This window comes from Macrobrachium nipponense, chromosome 7, assembly GCF_015104395.2.
Source record: "Macrobrachium nipponense isolate FS-2020 chromosome 7, ASM1510439v2, whole genome shotgun sequence".
NCBI lineage: Eukaryota > Metazoa > Arthropoda > Malacostraca > Decapoda > Palaemonidae > Macrobrachium > Macrobrachium nipponense.
The window spans coordinates 84,084,158-84,108,644 of NC_061109.1; the positions used below are offsets into that span (position 1 = coordinate 84,084,158).

At 38.2% G+C, this 24,487-nt stretch overlaps 2 protein-coding genes across 2 annotated transcripts in view; both read right to left on the minus strand.

Moving 5' to 3' along the window:
- LOC135216966 (E3 ubiquitin-protein ligase synoviolin-like) overlaps positions 1–3,488 on the minus strand; it is a 313,218-nt gene extending 309,730 nt beyond the window's left edge. Inside the window, exon 1 of the mRNA XM_064252495.1 lies at positions 3,453–3,488. Coding sequence (XP_064108565.1) covers positions 3,453–3,467 — 15 coding nt within the window. The 5' untranslated portion in view covers positions 3,468–3,488. The remainder of the gene's footprint in view (positions 1–3,452) is intronic.
- An 11,722-nt stretch (positions 3,489–15,210) lies between these two features.
- Positions 15,211–24,487, minus strand: part of LOC135217772 (serine/threonine-protein kinase Tao-like) — a 196,065-nt gene continuing 186,788 nt past the window's right edge. The window contains 1 exon segment of the mRNA XM_064253798.1: positions 15,211–16,921. Coding sequence (XP_064109868.1) covers positions 16,825–16,921 — 97 coding nt within the window. The 3' untranslated portion in view covers positions 15,211–16,824.

Below are 24,487 nucleotides of genomic sequence, written 5' to 3' on the forward strand. Positions count from 1 at the left end.
TAGAGATGAGCTATATTGAATGTTAATGCTTGCCATAATGATATATCTTAGTCTAAGCAAATTAAAGGTAGTTTTGTGAAAAATTTAAGTTCTATATAATTATTTCACCATATAAAATTAGGTCTAGAGATAGGTCACTTTTGCCACTAGACGAGGTCTCTTGATACCCGCTAAATTTTCCAAAGCCAGGTCTAGAGGTCAGAATTCACTGAGGAGCATCCCGTTCCAAAAAATGGAAGAACCCCCACCCCACCCAGGCTCAAAGGAGCAGGCAGAGATGCAAAGGCTAGATAACACAGAAATCCTAGTTATTCTAGGGCCTACTGTAGTTTGTTTTAGGCTCAACCCTACAGTTTTATGACTTAAACTTGTAGGCCTGTGCCAAAAATTATATTGGGGGATTTTTTAACAGAGCACTTCGAGAGACAAAGATTTTACTTAAGTTGCACAGATCCATAGCTGTAGGCCTACTTTAGTCATCTGTCTTATCACAGCATTTCAAATTATTGTTTACAGCAATAGTTATGGGTAAATATTAACATTTGTGTACAACTAGCCCCCTCCTTCCCCCTACCTGCTAAAACAAAGTCATTGCAAGTTAACTTTCAAACAATAAGGAACAACTTTATTTTATTAGATCCTTGTAGGGAATTATGTAAGCTTTGTAACGAGCCATCAGACAAGAAAATCCGTGCAATATTAAGCGAATAGTGGCGGAAAAACGTCATATACTGCAGCCTGCTGCATTGTTTGAATTACCGCGCCAAGATGGCGGACTTGTTGACGTATGTCCGGCCGGCCGATGCGGCATCTAGGCTTTTATATCTATGGGTATAGTAAGCTTTCTTGATATCTCTCCAACAGGAACTTGCACCGAATACAGTGCAATAATTGGCTCTCGCTCAGCGAGGGATGTTTCTTAGACCGATAAATGACACATTCACATTAGATTCCCGTGCACTTAACGATATCAAAAGCAATAGTGAGGTCGCATTGGTTCCCACTGTTAGGTTATCATTTTTTTTTATTTGATAGCATTTTGTGAGTTTCCAATGTTTTCTGTAAAATTTAACAAATGGAATCGTTAAACTACCTTCAACTTAATATTGAAATGATAATTTACGCATTATGTTTATGCGATACTACTATAGTCCATTCACTTAAGGTAGATTCTTGTGCCTACGAGACGTTTGTTTGGTGGCCTCCGATTGGCTGGTACTGGGAGGCAGGCCACTCGCTCAGTCTCATTATTTTCGTCTGTGGCTTAGAAAACTAGCAATAAGTTTATATTTCTTCAATAATCTCACGCTTTGCTCAAGATAGTTAAGTTTTGGTCATACCAAAGGATTCGGTATTATTTGTACAACTAAGTCATCTTTTTCTGGAATCAATAAGATAAAACACAAAGGAATTACGAGTAAAAGTGAAAAGAGAAGTTTTTGATTCTTTATACCTGATCATTTATCAAAGGATTTTACATCATTAACACGATCAATATGAAATAAAACTCATGTTTTCATACAATATAATCACCCTGAATATGCTGGTGCCTTCAGATTTTAGATGCGTGTAATATGTGAGGAGGAAATGAAGAATATATATCTTATTATGTTCCATCCGTACTTGACTCAGCCTGAAAGGAAGTCAATCTTCCTTAATTCTTTGTTGTTTAGTACTTCACTGAGATTATTATTTCATATCACTCAAATAAGTCTGATATCTCTTTCGTTTGAAAATATATTCATATAATAAAATTAAATAGAATATTCTGAAACAACCTGAATAAAGCTTAGGCTGAATTGAAGAGTGCGAAATCTGTTCACAGAGTTCAACTTCTTTGCTAGACTGAATGTCCCGATTCCCGCCTAGATCTCGGCTAACGTTGCCAGATGCTCCATCTGATTTATTATCATTTTCCTTATCAGATATGTCCAGACATATTGTATGATGTTGGATTAAAAATGTTCGGCAGTCATAATGGGAATTCTTTGTATTTAATTACAGAAAATGTAATGATGTAACATGATAAATATTGTCGAAACTGCAACCTCTGATATCGCTAATTGGTAACTCAAATCTCTCTCTTAGACGACCAACGCAATGACACCTTGCAGATCGTATTCTCTCGGCAATACCGTCAAACTTGAATCATTTACGGATGCAAAATAATAACACATATTCTTCATTTTCTCTTCACATACTACACGCATCTAAAATCAGAAAGCACCAGCGTATTCAGGGTGATTTTATTGTATGAAAACACAAGTATTATTTCATCTTGATCGTGTTAATGATGTAAAATCCTTTGATAAATAATCAGGTATAAAGAATCAAAAACTTCTCTTTTCACTTTTACTCGTTGTAATTCCTTTGTGTTCTATCTTATTGATTCCAGAAAAAGATGACTTAGTTGTACAAATAATACCGAATCCTTTAGTATGACCAAAACTTTCCTATCTTGAGCAAAGCGTGAGATTATTGAAGAAATATAAACATATTGCTAGTTTTCTAAGCCACAGACGAAAATAATGAGACTGAGCAAAGCGGCCTACCTCTCAGTACCAGCCAATCAGAGGCCGCCAAATAAACGTCTCGTAGGCACAAGAATCTACTTTAAATGAATGGACTATAGTGATAGGTGTCTCCTATCTATTTGGGAATGTATATCAGTGGTTGTGATATGACGTTTTTTATCACTTCGTTTCGTTCACGTCAATTTTGCTATATGGAAAATAGTTTTAAGCAATAACATAACATGATGTTCTAAAGATATCAGTGACTGTTTTTAACGTCATTACATAAAATTTCTTCCATCTTATAAAAGAAAAATAGACAAATAAGGTATGAATCGTGCGTTAGGCAGTTGAACGAAAAATTATGAAACTCTGCCATCAGTTGTTTGGCCGACAGTACATAATATACCATATGAAAAAAAAATATAATACAAGACTGCGAAAAATTTACAGTACCGTAATTCATGAAAACACGTTACAAACCCCCACAAAATATATGCGAACTTACAATCAGAAAATCTCATAAACCAAGGTTACTAAACAAAATTTTACCCACTTTCAACAATGTCTTAGACGTGCAAACACACGCTAAGCAAGAATGATAATGATCACTGTCTTTACACCTGAAGGTAAGACAGAACTCCCAGTTAATAACCATGAAGTTAATAACTACATATCCGTCCGCAGCCTCTTTTATAACCCATGTTTACCAGTAATAAACGCTACGGGCTGCTCTATGAGCAAGAGCCCGTGCTGGCCAGCTTAATCTTAAACAGCAGTAATAATCATCAGTGCCCAAATACCTGTCTTCCTCTCTTGTCCTCACAGCGTCACCAGTGATACGTTTGTTAACGTCAAGTCATCGTGTCATGTTCCATGGTCTCACGTCTAATGCACTACGTCTACAATTTTATACGTATTGAGGCCTTATATACTTACATTTTCGAACTTCATTTAGTAGTCCCAAGGCTCTCTCCTCAGTCTGCAAGAAAGGACAATGGGTCATTAATACTTCAACCTTGATTTCATGCAAGTAAAAGTTTTACGATGAAAGCTAAGTTTTCCGTTCAAACAGTTTTGGGCAAGTTAAAAAACAATGGAATCTTCGATCTAGTAGGGAGAATCAACAAACCACTAAGCCTGAAATACGCGAGTAATAGATGGTTTCCATTATCCTTAGCTAGTATTCCGTGAACTTTTAAATGTGCTGGTATATTCAGTTAACGCCTAGACTTCAAAAGTAGTTGTCTAAAAAAACTTTGTACTATTAAGAAATCTAAGATCTTCACTGCATACAGCACTCGTCTGCAGAAAAAGGGAAATGAGAGTGTTTCCCGACAGAAAGGATGGTCACCAAAATGTTTACTGCTTGCCTCCAAAACCGTTTCGAAATTCTTCAAGTTTTTTCTTAATAGCTTTCTACCTCAGACCGTCAAACTATAGATAGTACTACATACAAGTGCTTTTGACATAGAGATGTGAAAACAATCTCTGACCCCCCCCCCCTTTTTTTTATTTACCAAGCATAACTTCAGTTCGTGATAGAAAAATGACAACATAGATTATAAAGATCATATATGAGGTTATAGATCATAAACGCAAAGTTAAAACGTCAAATAAACACATGTTAATGCCCCGACAGATCAGTGATAAATTGGCTTGCTTTTGTTCTTCATCACGCAAGTAGATTGGAACACACTGATGAGCATGTCTGAGCAACACAGGTAAATGGTTAATAAACGCTTGGCTGAAGTTCAAACAGGTTCCGTCACTCGTCTCCAATGAGACTGCTTCAACTTCCCCATAACCTTGCCTTTTTTTCTTCTTTTTCCAACTCAGCTGCCTGCCCACTCCCACCCTCCCTTTCTTGATTATTACTTCCTTTAAATGCTTCTTGCTCTTTTCACCACCATCCCACACCTGTGGCTTTCCAACGCATCTGTATCGGCATCTTGATAGAACGTTTAATTTAGAGGACGATGCCCACACAATTTCACTCAAGAATTATTCACCAGCAACATTTACGACGAGAGGTTTCAAAGCGTGAAATTTATGGAACCATAAGCCAGTGACAACTTTATCCATCTTCCAACATACATTCGTCTCTAACATCTTTCAATTTTAATTTTTCTCTTTGCGAAGAAACAGAGGCAGAGGAACGCTGAACAGTACCAGAACTAAGAGTGGAGGAAAGAAACTCTTCTTCCTACGTGACCACGTAACACATCCAGCCAGCCAGCCAGACCATATCGCGTCCCACATTTATACTCAAGGATATGAACATAAAATTTCTGCTGTCACCATCTACGTGACTGCATCTGCCAAGCTACGGATATCTCATCATCATGCTTTTACATATACTGCCATTATAATCTTCCGTCGAAAGAGGTCGATGAACCGTTTCTTTTAGACCAAGGCTCTTTATTTTTGCCGCAATCTTTTTCTTCCATTAGACCTACAATAGACGAAGGAAATGACTTGAACGTCTTCTCCGTCTTTATGTTGAAAATATATATCAGAAAATGAAGAAGCTAATTAATTTCCATAAAAATAGCCGTATGAAAAAATAGATGCAACTCAATAAAGAACTCAGAATGACAATAGGCCAAGTGGCATCAATCCAATAGGAATGATCAGTAATATCTGAAGCACTGAGAGAGAGAGAGAGAGAGAGAGAGAGAGAGAGAGAGAGAGAGAGAGAGAGAGAGCAATCTTTCAATCTGGGTGGCGTTACGGTGTAAATGTCAAATTTTTGACGAATCCTTTCCCTAACGACACCTGCTCCGTCTTCCCTTGGCGTCTGGCCAGAGAGAGAGAGAGAGAGAGAGAGAGAGAGAGAGAGAGAGAGAGAGAGAGAGAATGAAATCAAATGGAGGGAGAGGAAAACCACTATCAGAAGACCGTTACGAATTACGAAAACAAATTTTGATAAAATAAACGAGAAGGAAAAAATCGTCAAAGAAAAAAAAAACCAACGAGAGGAATGACTGAGGCGAATGTTTCTTAGTGAAAGCAAGATAACATCATCATCTTAATAATAAAATAAGTTAAAATTCGTATAAACTAAAGTTTGACGAAAAAATCTTTATATCGCCTTGTCAGACAAAAGCAATCAACACACACACACACACACACACACACACAAAGGGACAGTCTGAACAAAAGATACAACTAACTCGACAATTACTAAGGAAAATTAAAAAATAAAAGCAGTTAAAGAAGAGAATTTCAGTGAAGGTGGCGAGCCACGGAAAGAATACATAACTACTTGTAACAAGAAAAATAAAAAATGCAGAGCACCGGTATCTATTTTTCAATACACATTAGTCCTATTTTCTGTTCTCTGCCACTCTTCTGGAGCCCAGACATCTTCCATCAAGTTACCCTTCCTCAAATTTACTTTAACCCTTTTCCTTTTACGAACCCTTCACTTATCTGCAGTTTCTCTTCACCATGCAAATTCAACACATTCCTTGTAAACACCAGCCACTCCATACTCGATTCATGACCGATACCATATCCCAATTCTATGCTCCTACGTTTCTTCTTTCTTTGACTGCTACAACATTCCATTCATAAAAATGTTATATGTGACTCTTATGCTCCAGAATTCATCTTATATAAAGAATATACTAAACACTAACTAACACCCACCATTTAGTGGCTCTGGAACACTCATGTCACTGGGAAAGAAACCATGGAGTAATCTCAAAGTTAGGTTAGGTCTAAGGGCTATAAAGTTTACTTGAGGTACCAAGCATAGCGCTACAAATTTCTCGCTACAATACGAGATGTTATTTCTTCTTTAACAGTAACTTTAAAATGTATCTCCTAATTGTTTTTATAAATATTCCATCTATACGCTCTGAATAACTTTTATGAATATTCCATCTATATACGTTCCCTCTGAATGGCCTCATCGTAAATGATAAACTTACTATGTGTGTTCTTCAGATGCATAGTCTGGTAATGTGCTGCCATTCTAATCTTTTATATTATTATTATATTATATTATATATATATATATATTATTATATTATATATATATATATATATATATAGATATATATATATATAATATACTATATATATATATATATATATATATATATAATATATATATATATATAATATTGCGTGTGATTAACTATTTAAAACAAGTATTTAGAGCCAATTACGAGACATAAGTAAATAAAATCAGAGTTCCAGTCTCTCATATTTGGTAACTCAACGTTTGCCGCAATGGAGGATGGAGGAAAACTTAATTAATTTTAGATATATTCGAAAAAAAAAAAACAATTAAAGTTTAAAAAAATGCATAAATGAGCCTAACCACAGGCATTAGCCTAATCCTATTGTGCTGTCCACTGATGATACTGACAACGTTAGACATACAGTGCATTATAGCACATTATACGAGATGAGAGAACTATCAGTACCGAATAACCTGACATTAATTGAATTCAAATACCTGTGTTTGCCTCAATTCGTGTCTAATGTAACCATAAGAACGGAACCCACTTCGGTACTCTGATTACAACAATCTTGCGTCTGTTCAACAGCTGGCACCCATACTTTAAAAAGATTCTCTGTTACCCCCTGATAATCTTGATACCCCTCATTAGTAAACTCAAGAAAATTCTTCAATATGTGATCGTAAGTTTGATGGGCCATAGCCTAGTACTGTGCATTTGGTCACAGTACCTTCATTACAGGTTATGTAACCGCTAGGCAAAGTTTTTTTTATTTATTTATTTTTTTTTTTTTTGTGGGGGGGGGGAAGAATTTCATATCGTGTCACTAAGTAAACTGTACGTTCTCATAGTTACCAGAGTACAGCAGTCAGTATCTTGTTGACAAAGAATGTTGTAAACATAACCCATTACATATTAACCTATCGCTATCTTATGGTTTGTTTATGTTTTACAATAAATGTTGGGAAAACCACTTGTTTTTGTGTCTTTCTCGTAAAGTTTCGGTTTCTGGACGGGGAAAATAAACATGAATGAATGAATGAAAAGCTACCTTGTGGTGTTGATGAAATGCTTATGGCTGAATTAAGAGTGATCCATTCGAAAAGTTTCAGCTTCATGTATATCATTACATTATAAAACGGCGAGGGGGGGGGGGGGGAAATAAGGTACAGCCTAACCTAACAGAGGGTTAAGCATCTTTCTTCAACTAGTAATCACGCCTTAGCCATACCTAAACCCTGCATCCCCATCGGGTCCCCATTTACCGTAGGATAGAGTTAAAAGGTAAACTAAGTTAATTTACAGCCGGGCGAAAAAATATTACTTCAAATTCTTGTCCAGGAGTTCAAATTCTAAGGAATAACGTCAACTGCCATACTAGAACTCGGTTCAACTTAAGGTAGATTTTTGGGGTGATACCCTATGCCTACGAGACGTTAGTTTGGCGGACGCTGATTGGCTGGGAGCTGCCTACCTCCCGGTACCAGCCAATCAGCGGCCACCAAACAAACGTCTCGTAAGAATAAGGCTCATCCGAGAATCTACCTTAAGTGAATCAGTTATAGTCTAGCTCGCCATTTGGTAACGGAAACCACATCATCTGTCATTAATGTTATCAGCTACTCTAGCCTACTTAGGTACATACTATGTTGATCTTTATTTAAATCACGTTCCCGCCTTGCTGCCTACTGTTTCCGGTACAACATGGTACTTTTCTCTAATCCTAGTCTGTCTAGTAAATACGAAGACAACTTCTTAAACAGCAAAACCGTCATAAGTGCATAGTTACCGTGACATGATAAGATGGTGAAATCCTGTTCTGCGACTGCATACTTTTTAATAAGTAGGTCTCCATGCTGTCTACAGTCTTTTCTTGGTAATTGCAGCACTAAGCCACTGACCATTACCGCTAATAACGGGTTTCTTGAAAACTTTCGTGACCGAACCATTGAATTATAACCAAAGTTACCAAACACAGTAAACAATACCTATTAGTCCTAGGTTACTACCAGGGATGATGGAACTATAAACAATGCCTACCACTATTATTTAGGTATACTTCAGAAACGAAAGCACTTTGTTCTCTTTTCTTTTCTTTTTTCCTTCGTTTTCTTTGGGTCTTAGTTTAATTATTACAAAAGTATGTTATCATTTTTCATTAAAGACAAATTAATCATTGCTAAACAATATACTTCGAAATATTAATTTGCTAAGGTTTCTTGCAGTTAAGTATAGAATCAAACATTCTAACCTGTGGAATATCTCAAGCTTATGTCACTAAACAAAGCGACAAAGAGAAAGCGTAGCCTTTTTTTTTTTAATGTTTTGGGACGACACCAGAGAGAATTTCAAAATTGGAATATCCACTGGACTCGTGTGCCACAATAATTGTATGCTGTAATAAAAGACATGCTAAGAACTTCTTTGCCTTGTCCATTTCTACCATTCATATTATGTATTGACATTCTAAGGACCAAACCAATACTGAAAATTAGATCTACTTGTCGCCGAGTAAGGAAATAAACTTAGTTTGCTTTCTGCAACATCCCTTCGGCCCAAGCTGTATTTTTGGCTTTTTTTATTCATGTTCCCTTTGAACTCCTCCAACTTAGCTCCTGACTTCAAACTGACCTTGCTCTCACTTTGAAATAAATCTTAAGGCAAATCAAAGTTCACTAGCAATGTGACAAGTCTGTGTCTCATTAAACTTTAACTAAATAATGTATATGAATATCATTAATTTCACACACACTATGTCGTCTAGGCACAGCAATATCCAACAGGTTTAGTAGGATATAAATAATTTTTTTATTGCTTCTTCTGTGTGCTATTTGTCTCCGTGTATGTACGTGGTTTGATGTTGGACACAGGTGATTAGCTTCTAGCTTATCAGCATTTACTGGGCTTGTAGATGTCGAGATTATAAACCTAACCCGAGTGTTCTTTCTGAAACTGATTGATCAAAATAAGACTAGCCCCACGTTTTCCCACTCCAACCTATTGGCCTCATTCTTGAGATGACTGCAGAAGTTTATATGCAATTTTCTCATTGTTTAAAAAAATAGGACAACGAACCAAGGCTTGGCTACTATTCCAGCACATTAACAATGCCATTTCAGTACAAGTTTGGAGGAGTGGGGTTGAAACTCATTATAGAAATTAACACTTTTCAATTTATTTCTTATTAGAGGATATAATTTTTAGTGAGCTTTTCCAGCTGTCTCCAGCTTGTGTCCTCCCAACATCTATTCCTTTTGTCTCTCATGCCTTTTGGAATGTAGTCTCTCACTTTCTCTCAGGTCCTCCTAACCTTTGCCTTCACCACAACTTTCATTTCCATCATGTCTCCATCAACATATCACTCCTCTCCTTCCCTCCTTCATCAGTTAGTACCAAACTTAATTGCCTTGGCTCTTATGTTTTCCTTAACCCTCGACACTTAAATGAATCTTCATTTCTACTATAGCTAAGTTACCTTGTCACATTTTCTTTGGGAGGTGCCACTATTAGTCCTACAAGAAAGTCTTACTGTTTACACCTTGCCCCTCAGCCTAAAAGGAACACTTCTTTCAGAGTATGCCCGATAATCCCCTCCAATTATTCCATCCAGCTTGAATTTGATGGTTAGCTTTCGTATATATTACCAGTACATCCTACATCTACTATGGAGCCCCGATATTCAGAGTATACTGTCTAACTGTTAACTTCTCAAAACTGAATTGAAGATAAAATAGAAATCACAGCACAATGTATGGGTGCTGCAAAATCCCTTTAGTAATACCTGTTTGATATTAATACTCTGGGATTTATGCTCTACAAAAAATCCTTGCATGATTAAAGGGGATTTCATCTCAAAGTACCAATGTAAATACCCAGTGACTGCAGTAAATAAAACATTTTTACCTAAACTTACACACTTCATTATTATTCACTCATGGCAGTGGTCTCTTCAGCATTATGCAGTATGTGGCAACTAAACAGAAATAGGAAAGGAAATTCAGTTTTTAATAAATGTTAGTCCCCTGACATGAAAGCCGAACTTTATTTCAGATAGTACACTGAAACATCCAAGTTTGTTAATTTGTTCACATATATGCATTTTAATTTTTTAAAGGGGGAGAGGCCATCTTTATGATCAGAAGACAAACCCTACACATCCATTATTACCAGGAAAAACCTGCTTAACAAACAAGCCTTTTGCCTTTTTTTCCCTGGAGGTGGTAGTTGCCTGTAGCTTAAAAACCTAAAAGACCAAGCTCTGGTACTCAAATTCTCAAAATAAAGCAGCAAGCTATACACCTCACATTTTATCATGTCAAAGCAAGCACAACTTTTACCAATATTTACCAAAGAGCAACATTACAAAAAAAAAAAAATGGTCTAAAAGCATCAAGGCAATATTGATACCATGCTTGTCATTGCATCTCTTTGGGTATAATTTATTTTAAAAGCATACTTTTGTTACACACCCTACTACCAAGATCGCATTCAAAGTAACAGTGCCTAAAATAATTAATAACCTTAACTAAGCTTTTACACGAAAGAGTTTTTGCACAATTTGCTTTGCTTCATAAGCGTCACTTCTTCCACCTTCCTGTTCATGTTCAAACAAAGGGACCTGCCAATAGTACTCCTTAAAGCCATTTACCATCTAATCAAGAAGCATGGGTACTTTGATTCTTCAAAAATGCTTCTTTTATAACTAAGGCCGTCTACAAAAACAAGCAATCTTTGAACACAGCTGTTAAGGGCAGAGAATAATGCATTGTAAAGCAGGTTAAACTCACTCAGAACGCTAGGAAAAGTATGAGATGTATTTTGGAAGCATCATGTATTTTTTCTTGTATTATATACATACACAATTTATAACATTACAAACATATAGACCCATACAAAAATGCATCCTCACTAGTCTGAATCTTGAGGAAATTCAAGGACAGTACATACACGTGAGGAGGCACCCGACTAGACACTCAAATGAGCATCACATTCTTCGAGAGAGAGAGAGAGAGAGAGAGAGAGAGAGAGAGAGAGAGAGAGAGAGAGAGAGAGGAGAGATAGAGAGAGGAGAGAGAGAGAGAGAAGAGAGAGAGAGAGAGAGAGAGAGAGAGAGAGAGCACCTAGCATAATTGAGGAATAGTTACTTTTAAAAATTTAAACTAATTGATTGACCTTCAAAATCAATGAGTAATGCAATTAATTTCTTAACTAGTATATTTCTCTAGGTTCAGCATTAAGTCGGATGCCACTTGATCAAAATGGTGGTATAAATGCAACTGATATGCCTGGATCACACCACATGTTTGTAATGCCACTAATACCTTAGACTCTTCTTTTATTTACCTGGGATCACTAAACAGAGGTTGGAGAACATAGAGGAGGAGGTGGAAGAGGAGGAAGAGAAGGATGTATCTGCAATAAGAGTGTTGGGAAAGTCGAGTAATAAGACTGGGTCAAGGGAAGGGAGGGGACTGGACTGGACTGGAGGAATAACAAAGCAGGGTGGGCATACAAGCTAACAGTTGAGTAGGTTTCAAATGGTATGGTATGGTATGGCAGGGTAGGTTCATAGAGGCATAACATGATCAGAATAAGAATACAAGAGCAGTACAAAAATGTCAAAGATTAGGTATAAAAGTAATTTGCTAGGCTATTTACAGAAGATTAAAAGTAAATTACTTTAAAGAAAAATATATTAACACAATTAATAGTTAAGGAGAGTACCAGTGTGAATGGATGGGCATAATTATGCAAAAATCAACAAAAATATAACAAAATGAAAATCAAATAGCTCAAAAATTTTGAAAAACTTCCAATCAAACCACTAATATTATCCATTCAACATACTCATAAAAATTGACAAAAATGAGAAACTAGACTAGTATTATTCAACCAGTTTGAAAGAGAAGGGGAAGAAATCACTAGAGGGATAAGAAGAAAGCATGTATACCTATCCATAACGTAAGTCACACTGCACACCAATGATGTTCCTACAAATCAGACCTAGTACTTGGATGGGGATGTGGGTCACAAATGATAGATATTCACCCTGTATTGTCATATCAATAAATATATACTAAATAAGTAGCAAAAAATTCTTAAATTTGAGTATGTCATGATGTTAAAGCTCTTTCAGCAATACGCAGGGTAGGTACCTCATTAGGCATGCTCAATTAATCAAAAATAAAAATGAATACACTTTATTAAAATCAAATATATTTTTTTCATTATCAATAATCTGTTATAATGTGGCAAGTAACCTTACTGACTGTAATAAGTTAATAACAACATACAACGTATATTTACGGTATATACAAATTTTGTTTAAAAAATCTCTAGTTACCATTTTTCCCCAACATGATGTAAAAAAAAAAAAAAAAAAAAAAAAAAAAAAAAAAAAAAAAAAAAGGAAACATGGAATGCAGCATCCATGAGAGAAAGACTGAGGAGAACAAAGCAATAAAAAAGTACACAAAGAACCTTTCACTTACAACTGAAAAGGCTCTGTCCATGACTACAAATAATCTAAAGAAAACGTAAGAATAAGAACTGACAAATTTATCCAGAATTCTGTCTTTATGTGACCATTAAAATGAACTAATTTCTCTCCACTTAGGAAATAAATGGCTGTGAACCTTACCAAGAACAAAGCCGAGTGCAAACTCTGTCCTATACGAAGACGGTTATCACCTATTCTCAATAACACAATGGTGATTATAGTGGAGATGCAAGGATACAGTGCAAGCAAAGAAATAAAAGAAAATTATCACTGATACAACTTAGTTGCATCAAAAAGAAACAAAATTCCAATACAGTTATAACATCATATTCTAAAAGCCAATGTTAGAAGACATTTTATAAATACACTGTAATCAATAGAGAAAAGATATTAACATGAGTACAAGAAACTATGTATACAATACAACAATGAACTAGTAATAATAATGACCCAGGAATGTCCCGGCAGCTATGGGTCTTTGGGATTAACTCAGCTATCTTGAATTCCTTTTCTCTCCAATTAGTATGACAAAATATTTGGTCTTCTTAGTAACTCAAAACTGACATCAGGCTTTGTATTTCTCAAAAGACTACACACAAAAAATTCCCACATTTATACATATTTTTCCTCTGCATACTACATACACACTGACTAACAATTTAAAACGTCAAATTTAATACTGAATTCCTTCAGATTTTATTCTACAACTTGGGTTGAGTAAAAACAATACAGATAAATATAACAAAGGAAGAAAATTAATATAACAATTTTAAATATCAGGTTTGACATTTCTTAAACTTACAAATATATGCCATGCTAAATATACAACATATGACCATATAACTTTTTATTTTCTTCTATTGAAAATAAGACTTCATTCACTTGAGCACTACAATACATAATCTACACTTTACTGCTAGGAATTAGAAAAAAAAATGAACAGTAAAAGGTTGGAATGATGCAGCATACAACATGTCTATGCCTATCTAAGAGGAAGAGAGAATGTCTGCAACAAAGCCAACCGGGACTCATGGCAAAAATAGAAAAAAATGCTGCTGGGTCAAAAATGATTGGAAAATACAACTTCCTTATTACAAACAAAGACATAAGGAGAGATGACTACTTATATGATCACATGATTCTTAAGAAAACAGTTTAGCACTGAAGGTCAACAAAGTGAAAAAAAAATATATATATAAAAAATTCTTCCTAAGCTTCCATACTCAATCTCCCAGCATTGGCTATCATCACACATACTCGACCTTGCAATAACACAGCAAGGGATGAGAAAGCATTTATAAGCAGAGGCCTCTTAAGAGAAATGTGTGGCTTTGCAAAAATTCTCTTCAATCCACCTACAGTGTGAAATTCACACATTTGAACTGATATCAACGATATCCATCCACAATTCATATTCCATTTCTAAATGTTTGGCTGCACAGTATTATTTCAATAAGTTACAGTTTCTGATCCAAATCCTAAATGTATGGCTGTGCAGTATATTTAATTTCATTTCACACTTTTTAAGGGAAATTTGCTCCAGAATTAATTTTGTCACTGAAACAATGTTTCATCCTGTAATACTAAAATACTTTTTCATAAACATGCCAAGCCACAACCTGAGTTATTTACAAAATGGACCATTAGCTACAAGTGAGATAAGAATAATGGGAGAATGGCAAGACTAAGTGAGATGACTGATTTTGGGGACTTTTGTGAAAATGTCAGCTACAATGAGCCTTACAATCCCTTCCACAAGTTTTCATTTTCAATACTTGAAAATGAGTAGGAATGAAGTACAGCACTGCACAAAGCTAAAATATTGCCAAGTGATGACAACAAAACCCCCTTTAAAGTATGAGAGAGAGAGAGAGAGAGAGAGTGTTCAACTCCTGTGGATATTTGACTGGAGACGACGAGGACGAGGTGAGAAGAGAGGAGGATGGAGAGGAGGCGGAGTGAGAGAAGAGAGGGGGGAGCGAGAGAGGAGAGTGAGTGTACTCCGGGGGAGAAGCACGGAGAGAGGAGGACAAGCATGAGCCCGGGGAAAGAGGAAGGAGCGGAGAGACCCGGAGAGGCTAGATGAGAGAGCGAGATGAGAGAGAGAGAGAGTGTTCAACTCCTATGGATATTTGAGAGAGAGAGAGAGAGAGAGAGAGAGAGAGAGAGAGAGAGAGAGAGAGAGGTGTTCAACTCCCAAGGATATTTTAGAGAGAGAGAGAGAGAGAGAGAGAGAGAGAGAGAGAGAGAGAGAGAGAGAGAGAGAGAGAGAGAGAGAGAGTGTTCAACTCCCATGGATATTTTAAATCATTTGTTCTCTGCAGTTTCTTGTTGATAAAGGCTACTCTGCCCTTATCTGACTAGGGTTTAAACATACAGAAAACTGTTACGATCAGCAAACTTCCATACAAAGTTAAACTAACAGCCTTCATCGCCTTTGCAATATGTTACAGCTCACCATCAAATATAAATAACCCTAATTTCTTAACTTTTCAATTTCTTTCTTTCTGCCTACTTATTTGAGACTATAATGAGAAATAGTAAGCCTCATACTGGCTGACCCAGCCACAAAAAGATGCCATATTACACAGCATACCTAAAAGCCAGAGGATAACAATATGAAACAAAACCAGGGGCTCTTAGATGTAGTAGAGAATTACTGACAAAAGTACAATCAATTGTTACTCACCTAAAATAATCTTCTCTGACTGACAATTACCACTCAACTTTAGTTGCTGATCATATGACATGACATTGAGCAAAGAGGGCTTCTCTACTTTCAACCATTCTATTTATGACTGAGATAACCTACAAAAGAGCTGGAAGTCTCATCCACGTGTTAAATACGATGTATGTAAAAGCTAGCTTTTCAGTTAAATCGAGGTATTTTCTGTGTACGTACTGAAAAAACATGATGTCTGGAAAACCTGAAGCTTACAACACATGAAATAACACATGGTAGAGCTGGATATCTCGGAATGCTCCTCTGCCTTGCTTCCAGAGTAGTAGAGAAGAAAGAAATACTGGGGTTCGGCTTGAAACTGGACACACAAACTCATAACTAATTTGGCTGATTTCATGGAATCTTCCCTCTAAAATGCATAACTAACATCATTTTGATGGACATACAAGAGAAAAGAATACCAGCAACTGCAGGAATGAATATCAAAATTGAGCATCAACTGTTGTGCCAAAAATGACCTTGACAAGACCAACCAAAGTGGACATTATTAGTGGAAAAAAAGGCAATTTCACATACACCTTCAGTCACCAGTCTAGCATGTCTATACATCATTTCACTCTAAAACTTACATTCTTAAGTATCTTCATGTATGATATTTATGAAAATTAGAAGTGTCAGGCTTGTCAACTAGTGTTTGAAGAATGTCAGGTCATACAGTACTCTATACTGAATGCTTAATTCTGCATTTATTCACCTTGCAAGAGTCTCTTACAGAGGAAGGAGGGAGGGAGAGGGCTAAAGTCAACATCAAAAGGGGACTTCCATTTTGGTCACCCTATCAACCCCGGTCCACACTTCATAACTGAAAGAGGTTCTTAAAGCACAATGGCAATGCGGCCACGAGAGCACCTTGGGGCCCTGGCATTTATGGAAACTTTTCTGACCAGACAAGACCAGAATTTAAAAATCCTAACCATTATCTGGGAAAGAAAAAGAAAAAAATAAAATAAATAAAGATGACATTAGTAATATATAAATAAGGCTACTTACTAATATATAGATCAAATTTATTTCATATTATCAAAAAACAATAGCCTAGAGAGAACAGGTTTTAAACGTTTAGTTCCTACACCTAGCTAGGAATCGAACATATTTTCAATGATTAGGTTGGAGGGATAGGGATAGCATAGACGCCGATACGTTAAATTCTTCTGGCCAACGTTCTGTTGAAGATTCCACTACTTGTAGAGCACTGAAAAAAAAAATTACACCATCATTAGACCAAAAATCTGAATTGATCTGCAAAAAACATTTCTACAATGATAACCTGGATTAATGACAATAAAAACTTTCTACGCTTAACTTCATCCTTTATTACATTTGTCGTTTTCTAAATGTGCAAAAAATCATAGTCTTATTTCTCTCTGGGGTAAATGTACATATTCAACCTCTTAAGTTCATCTGTTTTGCAGTTAAAAAAATAAACCACTTTGTCACTTTTCCAAATTAATATGTAAAATTAAAAGTTGCTGAGAAAAGCAATTTTCTCCACAACAAAATCAAAAGCAATTTTCTCCACAACAAAATCAAAATATATATCTATACTACACTGTAAAAGTTTCATTGAATTTTGTTCCGTATTCTTGGAGAAATAAGCATTTAGTTTTAAAAAAGTAAGTTTTGAGAAAACAGTAATAACTATGAAACTAAGACAGTTAGAAAGCTGATTTTTTCACTAAAACTATTTCGTCATATAAGAAATATGCCCTTAATTTTTCAGTGTAATTTATATATTACCGGAAAGAGACTTGCTTCAATTTTCACCACTTATTCTAAGCATTTAGTTTCGAGGGAAAAAAAAAAAAATTAGTTTTTAGGTTACTGCAAAAGAAAAAACATTTTGGAGGTTCAATCTTACAACCCTAAAACAATCAGGAAATTTTGATCAAGTTTCCCTACACAGGAATTCCCCAGTTATCAGCAGACTCAGTTATCGGCGATCCAGTTTTATGACACTTGTCTTAAGGCCAACATCAATTTTCGGAGCCAAAATGACCAGATTTCTGGTTATTGGCGCCATAAGCACCTTAAATCACCAATTTTTGGTCACTGGCGATTTTTGCTTATCATAAAAAACCCGAGTTGCAATTCCAGTAAGTCGACTGGAGGATGGCTGAAAGTGACATTAAAAATAAAAGCCCACGAAGTGGCGACAGCCGTGATTTCATATGCTCTCACCTTACAGCATATGGTGGTTCTTCGATGTGGTGAACAGGTCCACAGTCAGTCTGCCCGACAATCTCAAAAGGCTGTCACATACAGCCGAGTTCATAGTCCATTCTGTCAGCAGGACTTGTCCTCACCGACTTAACTTGTCTGCCAAGACGTTCATCTTCCATTGAATATATTATACTGGTTGAAGATCTTAAGCCAATTCTGATCCACCCACAGCAGCAGTGCCTTCGCTGCCTCATAAGGGGAGAAAGATTGGATTCCACCCTGTTTCCTTTTGTAGGAGAGAGCCATGGTGTTGTTGGAATGCAACACCATAGTCTTGTCTGCGACAGTCTTTACAAATTGCATTAGTCACTATCTAGGGTGATCATCCGATTGTCCAGTTGGATGGATGAGATCACCATGTCTTCTAAATGAAGAAATTCAAAGCACTGACACCTAGGACAGAAAGTCCCCCCCCCTCCTCCTCCTCCCAGACTTAGGGTCTTCAAATATGCAGTTGTAAAAACCTCTGGAAGAATGGTCCTCCACTATCTCAAAGGATCTCTTCTCTAGAAGGGATGAAACTTCCTTTACCAGAGCTGCTAACCTCTCACAGCCTTCCAAGTAGTATGCCGTCAACGTAATCGGCGAAGATATGAGGGGAGGGGGAGCTCTGGATGGGATAGACTATCTCTCTTTCAGAACTTCATCATTGTTCAGGGCTCCACACCTTTGGCACTCCACCTTTTCCACAAACAGGAGGTCTGGATGAGGTCCTCTTGACAGACCTTGTGGTGAACTGGACCTTGGCACAGGGATTGGAGGAGAAACTCTGTCTGCCTCCACGAAAGGGCTGCTGCTGCAGAATAGAATGCTTTCATAGCAAATGTAGACGGCACCTTGGGGCACTTTGATAACAGAGCTAGAAGATCCTGTGTAGATTTCTTCTGCAGATCGGTGGTAATCTCCTTCATAACCAATTGTGGAAACAAGTACTTCTTGTCAAGGGGTGATTACAACAATGCATAATCAGAGGAATTTGTATCTGGTGATTAGAAATTAATTTCTTGATATAATATTGTTTGGTTCCCACAATAAGCTCTAGGTCCCATTGCTAGGTAACCAATTGTTCCTAGCCACACAAAAAATATCTAATCCCTCAGGCCAGCCCGAGGAGAGCTGTTAATCAGCTCAGTGGTTTGGTAAACCAAGATATACTAAACATTAACTACTCCCTCTTCTTCAGTACCCGATGGAAAAAAGTGACGAGCCATCTCTAATGGCTTTATCACAGCATAATACAACACCAAGCCAATCTGATGACAAGTCCATTGCAAAACACCAAAATTCTCTATATTTTCATAGCAAGAAATCCAAACATCCAGTCAAGGAAACTGAACACCTTCATGACCTCAAACATATGTTTAACTAAGTGATCTAGCTTAGAAGGTGTAAGAACACCTTTGCTGACAAGAAAACACATCATCGAGCCAATCCAGTAAGTCCTGAGAAGTCACCTTGGGACAAGGCACCACCTCCCAAGGATGGGGCTTCTCCTGTGGAATAAGAGATATCTCCTGGCTGCAAGTCTTACTGTGGGGGGAGGGGGAAGCAAAGGTGGGCCTACCCTTTTTACCTCTTCATTGCCATCTAATCCTCAACCTCCTTTAAAATTTTCTTTGCAGAGGAAGAAAGAACCATCTTGGGGAGATGTGTACTGGGGTCCACTTGGTTCCTTATTAAGAAAGGTAGAGGCAGGCAAAACTGGAGAGGATGGCTAGAAATACAACGGGAAAGTAGCTAAAAAAAAATACTTAAGCCGTGAAGCATAAGCTAAGGGAGTCAGCTCTGGAACTACATTCTCTTCTGAAGAGACAGGCGACTAAGAAATATCATGTGAAGGCTTCAGTACTGATGAGCCTTATGTAGAAGTCCCAGAACGTCTTCCAATTAATATTAATATGAGCAAAGGATGTGTCCTTTACCATGTGAGCAGAAGAATCAGACGGGAGCTCAGTGGCACCGAGCACCTAGCAGCTGGCACTGAGCTGGCCGATACAAGTGGTGGGCGCTCAGGAGACGGAGTTGGGCACTCAAGGACAGAAAGAGCCAACAACTCTTGGGAGAATACAGTGGGCATTCATGCAGGAGACTTGAAGAAAATAATGAGTTTTTCTTGGAGGTGCACTTAGGAGCCCAAAAACTGACATTCAGAATAAGAACACTCGGGCGAATGATGTTCCGGTCTGTGCCATGAACTGCAACCTGGGTGAAGGATTCCTGGTCCACTTAAAAACGACGGAGAGCTCACTAGTCTGACGTCTCATGACGGTAAGAAACTCGCCTGGAAAGCGCCAAAAAAGCCTCTTTTCAGGACTAGAAAACTACGAGTCCAAAGACAGGTGATGCGCACTGAAACTGACACCTTTCCAATGCCTATCTGAATCATGAGCTACAGAATCGGATGAGGGGGCACTTGGTCCATTAGGACCATAACTGACTCCCAACTTTGACACTATGCTGACCATGAGGTAAAATTTGTGAACAAACTTACACTCGAGACCGGTAACGGCATCAAGTTTGGAAGCAACGTAGCTTGGTACAGCAGTTGATGGTAAAATATTAGGATGTCTAAGAATGGGGGGATTAGGCCAAAGCTGGAGAAGAAGGAATGTTACGGTCATTCACAGATATGTTAGCAACAGATTCTAAGCTTTGAGCTCTACTTTTGGCTCTAGAAGCGGTCTCCCTCTTTCCATTCCTCTCTAACTTATCTAAATAAGACCTCAAAATCTTCCACTGTTTCTCATCCCATCCTCTACATTCCTCACAAGTAAGATCCTTAGATTCTTGACCCCTACATTTAGATTGTATGATTATTGTAGGTTACCTTAGTCATCAGGGTCTTGCAACCCTCCCTACAATATCTGACAAATATTGATAATGCAAAGGAATGCCTGAACTCGCTAAACTCAGCTGAAAAGCTACCAAAATTATAAGTGTCACCAAATCCAAGAAAAAGGCAAGGCAAAATTCCAAAGAAAGCTGCCACAAACATCCGAAGCTGCATCAAACGCTGGTAGAAAAGAAGTGAGCTCCTCTGTTTTGTTGTTTCCAATAGTAGGTGACAACTGAATTGCTACTGCGAACTTCTAAAATTTTAGCTGCCGCATGAGTAGCTGTGTAATTACTTAATAAGTTACTTATGAAAATTTAATTTCTCCATGAGCTTTAAAGCACTTACATATTTACCAGTTCCCCAACTTAACCACTCACACACATAATCTTTTCAATGCACTTGAGTCATTATTTCAATATTCTTTAAAAATGACAAAATTTTAACCAATTTGTATTTTTCATAACTAACAAACCTTCGGTCTTAACATTAGGATAATACTAACGCCAAGCTGGAAACTGGTAGAATTAATAATAACCTTGTGAGATCCAGGGCCTATTGGCATCTATACCAGGTCACGGGGTGTGTAGTACCCAGAATGCCCTTGGCGTCCTGTGACCCGACAGTTACTCTTCCAACCAAGTTTAGACTGCTAGAGGGGTGGTTAGAGGTGGGCCTTTATCTGTTAAGACCTCAGGTTTGCTAGTTATGAAAAATATAAATAGGTTAAAAATTTGTCATTTGTTCACATACGAAACAAACCTTCGGTCTTTACATTAGGATAGACTTACTTATTGGTGGGAGGTAAGTCTCTATAACTGACTGGGAGTTTGCTACCTTTATCCATTTCCGAATAGTAGATGGATTCTAAGACAATGGACTATTAACCCTTGAACCAAAGATATATGAGAATCTATTGGTTTCCCTCCCTGGGTGTTCATACGATGCCATGATTTATTACCTTACGGAAGATGGAGAACTCTCCATTCTCATAAACCACTCCTGTCCCTTGTATCTGGATCTATTATCACCCCTCTCTCTCCCTATTATTGAGAGAAGTGTGTTGCTACTGAAAAGTATACTATACTCTAGATTATCTTTCCAATATGGCTGACCTCCTCACCTGAATCTAGTCCGTTTCAGCTCATGATGGTACTCTCCTTCATACTGCCCGTAGGTAAAGGAGTAGAAAGAAAGTAGTAAAGAAGAGTAAAGAAGAAAGACGAGTCATCTCATTCATTCTACTTTCATACCTTCATCTTAGACTAGACACAAAATGACCTGCCAGGGGTACTGGATGAGCTAGATCACATGCTAGGCCGCCACCACCAGACCCAAGGAAAGTGTCCAAGGATCTATGGGGCAACATCTTTTAAATAAAAGGAAGTGAAAGTTGTTTGGCATTGCCAAATACCAGCTTTCAAAATCCTCTCCAGAGATATATTTCTTGAATGCCAAAGAGTGCGGAAGCCCCTGATGTCATGAGCTCTAGCCCTCTCCAGGCTATTTGACCCTCTGTCTTCTGTCCTGTATGCATTCCTGATCGTTTCTCGCAGCCAAAACAAAATTGTGTTCCTGGACACTTCCTTTTTGTTCCGTCCTGTACTTACAAACAGCCTTTGCACCCCAGCCAGAGATGCCTCGTTCTTCTTAAGTACGCCCTAAGTGATCTTGACAGGACACAGAAGCATTTCTTCCTTGTCACTCTTGTCACTGTCTACAAATTCTGCCAGAGAAGGTATGGAAAAGGAGTTGAATCTGCCATCCACTACTGATGGATTTTGAGTTTTGGCCACGAATTCAGGGACAAACTCGAATACCATAGACTTCCAACCTCTTGAATGCTTCACCACATATGACAGACCATGTAGTTCCCCCACCCTTTTGGTTGAGGCTAGGGCCAATAGGAAGACTGTCTTCAGGGTCAAGCTCCTATCTGTGGACTGTCTCAATGGCTTGTATGGGGGTTTTGTAAGACTTCTCAGTACCATGGTCAAATCCCAATCTGGAGCTTTTAGTTTCTTTGGGGAACAGGACTGCTCAAAACTCTTCATTAACATAGCCAGCTCCCATGAAGAAGACATGTCCGTGCCTTCCATGTGCAGGTCCGAGGCTAGAGCAGCCCTGTATCCATTTACAGCAGATACAGACAGATGCCTTTCTGTCCTGAGATATATCAGAAAATCTGCAACGACACAAATCACAGTATGCTGACCATTTTCCTTGGTAGACCGCTGCAGATGACCTTCTGATATTTCCTGCCATCTGTGGTGCTGCTTTCTGAGAAAAGCCTCTCACTTGCAGGAGATACTTGACAGTCTCTATCCATGAAGTGATAGGGACTTCACTGATTGGTGGTACCTCTCCACGTGCGGCTGACATAGTAGGTTGTTCCACGGAGGTAACTCTCGGCACGTCTATTAGGAGTTCCAACAGATCTGGAAACCATTCTGCCTTCAGCCATAAAGGCGCTACCAAAGTCATTCTGAGGTTCTGAGACTGCATTGCCTTGTTCAGAACCTGACGGATTTGACAAAATGGAGGAAATGCGTACACACCCAGATTGTCCCATGGGTGTTGTAGCGCATCTTCTGCTACTGCCTCTACGTCTGGGACTACTGAACCATACACTTCCAAATTTTTGTTGTACCTGGTTGAGAATAGGTCTATGATTGGCCTTTCCCACAATATAAGCGTTCTGTCCACTACCTCTTGATGCAAGGACCACTCCATTCCCAAGATCTGATCCCTCCGGCTCAACTTGTCAGCAACTTAAGTTTCTTTTTCCCAGAATATATCTGGCTCTGATGTCTACTAAGTTCTCTACAGCCCATTGATGAAGTTGAACTATCATCAGATGTAACTGCCGAGATACTAGGCCTCCTTGCTTGTTTTCGTAAGCTACTACTGTGGTGTTGTCCGACATCAATACCACTGATTGCCCCTTCACCCTCTCCCGGAATTCCTGAAGTGCCAGAAACGCTGCTTTTAACTCCAACAAGTTTATATGGAGTTCTCTGTCCTCGCAACTCCATTTCCCCGAAATCATCAGCTCCTCCATGTGGGCTCCCCAACCTTCGAATGACGCATCCAAGAACAGCAAGAGGTCTGGAGAGGGTTGCTGAAGGGGAACTCCCACTGTCAGATTGTTGTCCTGCACCCATCACAGTAGGTCTCTCCTCACCTCTGTCGACAAGAAAATTTGCTCATAGGGGTAATCTACCTTTGGCGACCAAAACTCCTTCATCCTCGATTGCAATGATTGAAGGTGCAACCTACCGTGTGGTACCAACTTCTCCAAGGAAGTAAAATTCCCAGTACTACTTGCCACTGTCTTGCTGGCCGTGTTTATTTTTCCAGAAAGGCATTCACCACTTGTTTGCATTTCTCTACCCTCTGGTCTGCTGGGAACACTTTGGCTTTTACTGTCTATAATCATACCCAGATACACCAGCCGTTGACTTGGATCCAACTTCGACTTCTCCTGATTTATCACAACGCCTAGGCTGTGACAAAACTGCAGAAGGGTAACCCTGTCCCGAAGTAATTTTTCTCTAAACATTGTTATCACCAGCCAGTTGTCTAGGTATCTTATTAGTCTGATCCCTGAGCATGCGCCCATGTCGACGCGAGAGTGAATACTCTTGTAAAAATTGCAAAGACGTTGTCAACCCGAGGCACAGGACTCTGAATTGGAAAACTTTC